General features: G+C 38.8%; 1 protein-coding gene across 1 annotated transcript; it reads right to left on the minus strand.

Annotated features, from left to right (window-relative positions):
- Window positions 1-5,086: 5,086 nt before the first annotated feature.
- On the minus strand, window positions 5,087-5,615 carry LOC143221648 (ubiquitin-conjugating enzyme E2Q-like protein CG4502; the record flags this gene model as incomplete). The annotated part of the gene is made up of 2 exons (XM_076447033.1): window positions 5,541-5,615; window positions 5,087-5,494 (listed from the first exon to the last, which is right to left on the minus strand). Coding segments are annotated over exons 1-2 (483 nt in total), but the record flags the coding sequence as incomplete, so codon positions are not given.
- Between the last annotated feature and the right edge of the window lie 1,311 nt (window positions 5,616-6,926).

The raw sequence follows: 6,926 nt of genomic DNA on the forward strand, positions 1-6,926 counted from the left end.
TGTGCTGGACAAACAGATTTATTTTGGTTAGGAACATGGGTACAGGAAGGAGAGGTATAAAAAATAATTTAATTACTCAAATTATAAATCACAATCATGCAAACTCTCTCTCTCATCACACGTTTACTCTAGCTAGGTTCCGTGGTATTTTACGCAATCGACCAGGAGGTGCTCTGTCCTCTCTCGCTCGACAAGGCGTCCAGGTATTATCGCCGTACTCTCCATGTCGAACGCGCGACCAGGAACAAACTCCCGTCCTCTCCCGTTCTCCCGGCAGATGTCCAGGTATTATCGCCGTACTCTCCTGCCGGGGTGCTAGTGCTAACCAAGAGCGGCCATGGTCCTTACCTCATCCTCTCTCTCGGAGCAAATCGGCCGAGTCTCTCCGTGAACCCTCTATTTATATGAATTCGTTACTATCCGCGAACGTGAAATCAACAACGGCCGTTAAGCGCGATTCGTCGACCCCGTACGTCGCTACCTCACGTCGGCCGTCTACAATCGCTTCTAGAGGCTTTTAGAAGCTTGTCGATCTGAATTTCTTCTAGAATTTCTATACATGCTACAAATTGTTTTTCTTTAACCAATGACTTTTCCCGATTTACCTCGACGACCTTCTACTACATGCATTTAAGTATTAATTTCGATAAGATAAATATTTTTCGCGATAACTCCTTAACTATACAGAATTTAAGAAATTGCTGTAGGTGAAAGTTGTTAGGTACAATAACATTTTTCTGAACGTTAAAAATTCAATGTGCCATCCCATTTACAAAAAATTTGGTTAGCACCTTTTACACTATTAACCCATTGCCATATTTTAACAAGTCACACTCGTGATTAAGATTTTAAATAAGTCTAACAAATATGAACGATAATTTTTAAATGAAATAAAAGTTGATTCGTTTGTAATTAATATTGTAGCAATAAAATAAACGTAACCATACAGAAAATGTCAATTTTCTTTTCTCTTCTACGACATGGTAGAGATAAAGACGTTTTAAGCACTGTAACGTGTAAAGAAAATGTTACGGCAAGGGGTTAAGAACAATATTTACAATAGTTTCTGACAAAACAGATTCTACACTTTATTTTTTCGCAAAAATTATAGGAAATTCAACATTAATTCTTAAGACAACGGTTGAGTTGTACAAAGTTGTTCTTCATGACCTGTAGAATACGATTGAACAAATAAAACTATTTTGTTTTTTGACCATCACCTTCAAGATCAAGGTCAATTTTGCAGGAAGGATTTTATGTCAATTTCCGCAGCATATACCCACCCAGTAAGCAAAATGCTCGATTTTGGACGGGCATTTGCATTGATGTACGGGCAGTACAGTCCTCAAATCTGCCTTCGTTTAAGAGGGCAGCACGGTCCTGAATTCTGCCTGCGTCGCACGGTGGGTACAAATGACTTACCTCGCTTCAAAAAGAAATAACTTTCGATAGAAATGAGGTAGAGCGATGAATTTTTTTAAAAATTAAAGCTGAAACTTTGCAGAATATGGGAAAAATAGGGAAATTACGGTACGAACGGTTTTTAACCTTGGGAAAGTTCGTTAACTTTCACAATTTCCAGAAAATGTGGTTTCTGCGTTACCACGGGCAGAAAAAAATTTGTTTAATTTTTGCTATATATCATTTCCCGTAGATTTTTTCACGCTGATTTCAAATCTGGTCTCAAAATTTGTCTACGACCTCTGGTTTTTTCAAAAAATCGATTTTAGTGAACAGAACTAATGTAATCATTTTTCGTTGAAATGATTTGATAACCCACTAGTTTGAAGGTATATATTGTATTCTCATATATAAAACACAATAAAATTAAACATAATGAAGTATTTAAACGTTTATTTGCCGTATATCACTTGATGCGCGCACGCGAACGATAACCCGATGTATCGCTGCGATTGCCACTGGCACTCCTTGTAGGCTATGTATGACTGTAATGTAATTTAAATTAGATATCTATTTTCCATGATTATATTTTCATTTACACAGTAAGTAAGGTAAGTATTTAAACTTACTTTTCATCAACAAATTCTTTAACTTCTGGTGATAAATATAAGAATAAAGTATCACCAGAAGTTAAAGAATTTGTTGATGAAAAGTAAGTTTAAATACTTACCTTACTTACTGTGTAAATGAAAATATAATCATGGAAAATAGATATCTAATTTAAATTACATTACAGTCATACATAGCCTACAAGGAGTGCCAGTGGCAATCGCAGCGATACATCGGGTTATCGTTCGCGTGCGCGCATCAAGTGATATACGGCAAATAAACGTTTAAATACTTCATTATGTTTAATTTTATTGTGTTTTATATATGAGAATACAATATATACCTTCAAACTAGTGGGTTATCAAATCATTTCAACGAAAAATGATTACATCAGTTCTGTTCACTAAAATCGATTTTTTGAAAAAACCAGAGGTCGTAGACAAATTTTGAGACCAGATTTGAAATCAGCGTGAAAAAATCTACGGGAAATGATATATAGCAAAAATTAAACAAATTTTTTTCTGCCCGTGGTAACGCAGAAACCACATTTTCTGGAAATTGTGAAAGTTAACGAACTTTCCCAAGGTTAAAAACCGTTCGTACCGTAATCTCCCTATTTTTCCCATATTCTGCAAAGTTTCAGCTTTAATTTTTAAAAAAATTCATCGCTCTACCTCATTTCTATCGAAAGTTATTTCTTTTTGAAACGAGGTAAGTCATTTGTACCCACCGTGCGTCGCACTAACGCAGACGAGGTATTCTCGTCGGTGGCACTAATATTAGTGCCCTGTATAACGGCATTCGCCACATTAGTGCGACCGTGCTGCTCTCTTAAACGAGGGCAGTACTGCCGAACATCTGCCCGCAGCTTGTGCCGGCACACCTTGCCAACATAAAGCATAGTTCTGCGTCCAAATAAAAATCGTCGTTCTGACAGCGTAATGCTCGCCATCTGTTGGCATCGCACAATTGCAGGCTGTGCTCCATATTTACTTGAGGCAGGCCCGGCTTACTGGGCACTCATTCGGACGCAGAAGTATGTTTTATGCTGGCAGGGTGTGCCGGCTCTTTCTGGGTAGAAGTAGAGCAGCTTGCTTACTGGGTAATTTCTTGACACCCTCTATATTGTACATACTTAACATTATTTATATGCATGTACAGTAAATTCTATATAAACGCGAAAATTTTTAAACGATAAACGGGACAGAAATATCCCCTCCAAACTAATACACTGACTCGGCTCGGTATATCGGTGTGAACCACTACTAACGCGACGCGGAGAGTCGCAGTCGTCGGCACAGTTCAAACGCGCCCGTGAGTCATCATAACGTTACACCACAGTCAAACTTCTTAATTTTCCATGATTCTGTTATGGGGTTTTCACTACCTTATTTCTGAAATTTTTCTGATTAAAATGATTCCAAACACGATATAATTTAAGCAGAATTTAGTGGTTTAATTGACGATGAAAGTTTCGAGCTCAAGGAAGGACAGCGTATGTGAAAGAAAGAGACGCAGAGTCGCAGCGCGCCGGCACAGTTCAAACGCCCGTGAGTCATCATAACGTGACACCAACAGTCAAACTTCTTCATTTTCCATGATTCTGTTATGGGACTTTCACTACCTTATTTCTGGCATTTTTCTGATTAAAATGATACCAAATTGACGGTATGTACATATGAAGTGACTTTAGAACATGAAAAAGAAAGAGAAATTGCGATCTCGACGCTAGGCAAAGATTAAAAAACGAGAAAAATTACTTTATAAAATATGCTGAACTGTTGTATATTTTTATTATTTAACGTTCGGTTTCGCAAATATAAAGACGCGATGAACTATGACCAATCATGTCGCTAAACCGAACACCGTGTCAAGTCACGCGCGTCGCTCGCTCCATTACAATTTTTTGATAAGAAACAAAATTAAATAAATCTTAAATAAATCTTAAGTACATTACTTAAAACAGTTAAAAAACTACAAAAAGTGTGTCTTTTCCTGACGGATGCAAACGCTCCGATTCGATAGTTTTCCTTCGATGGTATTAAACTGTAGAGGTTTAATGACGATGGACGTTTCGGGCGCAAGGAAGGATAGCGCGTATAGAAAAGAAAGAGACGCGGAGAGTCGAAGTCGCCGGCACAGTTCAAGGGCCCGCGCGTGGTCTCGCTTTACACGCGCTGTCCTTCTCTACGTTCGGCTCGGCATTTGAAGCTCGAAAAAAGTAGGACCACGATCGAAAAATGAGACAAAATCCCCCCGATGCGTTCGCGTTTATAGAGAATTTACTGTATATATTAGAATGGCTCTTATTTCCTCTTGTCAAAAATTTTTGTTCGAATTTCTTTTACGGCACCCCCCCCCCCAGAGTTGTATCGAATAATAAAAAAACAAATCTGTGCAAAGTTCAGTTCGATCGGATAACAGGAAAATGTGCCCCAAAACGATCAAACATTAAAATAATTAATCGAATGCTCATAAAATCGTTTTTCTCGAATATCTTCTAAATTATTTACCTACTCGAAAAATATCTTCAACAAAACCTGTAGATCTGGACAGGCTGCGTCTTTTAAGTTGTATTACTTTTTTAGTAAAACAAACGGATTTCGAAAAAATTGAGAAAAACATCGAATAAAATCAAAAAATTTTTTCTGGAATTTGAAAATTCAAGTTTTAACACCGTTTGGGTTACAAAAATAGTAATACCACCTGAATGAAAGACGCAGCCTGTCCAGATCTACAGGTTTTGTTAAAGATATTTTTCGTCGCGGTAAATAATTTAGAAAATATTCGAGAAAAACGGTTTTATGAACATTTAATTAATTACTTTAATGTTTAATCTTTCTGGGGCACGTTTTCCCGTTATCTGTGGGCACTCGGACTTTGTACTGATTTTTTTTTAATTATTTAGAACTGTGGGTAGTGCCGTAAAAGAAATTCAAAAGCCCAAAATAAGTGCCATCCTTATGTACATTCATTGTAAAATTACCTCATTAGTGGATCAAATAATAATAATAATGTTTGCATATATTAATAAAAACTGATATACATAAGTGAAAACAACAACCACAGCTCGTACCTGTCCTTTAACAATACTGGCGGCAAATTGTGTGATAACAGCCTCAATAGTGTAAGCACTGGCCCAACCCCGCGGTGTCAGAAGTTCCATGCAAATAGCACCACCTTCCATTACGAATCCCTTTTCAATTCTGGGCGAAATAACGCGCATAAAAGGTGGCGCAAACGGAAAGTTCTCTGGGAAGACGACGTGTAAGAGGATGTAGGGTATATTGAGCTCTCTCATGTCAGCAGCAAGTTCACTCTCTGGATCGATCTTGTGGAGTCTGACATGCCATTCAAATAAATTGTCATTGACTAATTCTGCGGTGAAGGTCGACTCAAGTCGGTGCTGGGTCCTCTGAATTTCACCAAGCTCCTTCATTAATCGTCGCAGACAAACTCTTTTGTCTGGTACTCCGACAGTACCCTAGAATCAATTCAAAGAGAAATATAATAATAAAACATATTATTACCTGCCTATCGATGCTGCATTCGAAATCTTTAAATTTCTCGTTTAAATATGGGAGGACTGGGGCAAGTTGGTACATTTTTCAGTTTCGCATTTTTAAATTCCCGATTTTATAGGGAAGTTATTGTAATGACTCCGAAAATCGAAAATCGATTTTTTAGCAGATCTTCACGTTTCATGGTCATTGCAGTCATTTTAGACTATGTTCAGCAAAATGTTCGTGTATGTGGGTGTGTGTGTGTGTGCGCGCGCGCGTGTGGATGTGTGTGTGTGTGTGTGCGTGCGTGCGTGTGTGGATATGTGCGCGCGCGCGTATGTATGTCCCGTGAGTATGGTATCAAATTTTTCGTTAACGTTTTCTGAAAAAGTAACAATGCGATCAGAATGATGAATGATGCAATCGATGTGCCCCGCTGTAACTTAGAGCTGATTAGATTTTGGTCCACTTTGGTCCAGTAGTTTATTAGTTTTTTTTAGTTTTTTTCGAAAGAAGTTCATTCAACAATGGAATTTATACGAGAGAACGGAAAGTTTCCACCGAAGAAACAAACGTAATTACTGTAACGTCCTAACGTCCGTCACCGGACTCCCTCCTTATATTTGCACCACAAGCAATTACATAATTAATTAATATTAATATCTGAGAAGAGAGACTCTCATCTGACGTCATCACTTTGGAATGTGATCTCGTCAAGCTCCAGTGATTTTGAGAATAACAATTTCAAGGCCTGCTCACTCAAGCGTACGATTCTATTGTTTCCCCCACGGATCCACTGCCTGCTCTCTTAACCATGAAATCCCTCTATTGTCTCCCCACCACAAATCCACCTGGCAACAGGCCCATGAAAGCCAGTATCGGAGAGCAGAGCAGCATTAGTATTTCGGCAGTATTTCGATTAGTATTTTTCGGGAGTCTTCGACACTAGTCAGTCAGTCAGCAGTAGTCAGTCAGTCGAGGACAGTCTCATCAACATAGTTCGAATATTTATTCAATATCCACGCAATATTTCTCATCTGCGTTTACAACGATCCAATACCCACAGAACAGTTCTCATTGATGAACAAATCGGGACGCTAGAAATTATTTATAGTTAATACCCGTGGTCTGAGAGAACGCTTCCTTTCATCAAAATTCTCCTCTACGATTCACGTGCGGTTCATACAACGACTTACTCATCAAAGTGGCGTGTGCGTGTGCGACGAGGATAGTGTACGAGTGAGAGTGAAAATCGCGTACCTATAAGGACCTTTTCTCCCTCGAATTAGGCGGACTTGGTCTAGCCGTTCGAGCCAACGATCCAACACCGAATTAGGCGGACTTGGTCTAGCCGTTCGGGCACCCTCCTCATTCACGGTCAGGCGGACTTGGTCTAGCCGTCCGAGAATTCCC

Source organism: Lasioglossum baleicum, unplaced genomic scaffold (assembly GCF_051020765.1).
Source record: "Lasioglossum baleicum unplaced genomic scaffold, iyLasBale1 scaffold2867, whole genome shotgun sequence".
Classification (NCBI taxonomy): domain Eukaryota; kingdom Metazoa; phylum Arthropoda; class Insecta; order Hymenoptera; family Halictidae; genus Lasioglossum; species Lasioglossum baleicum.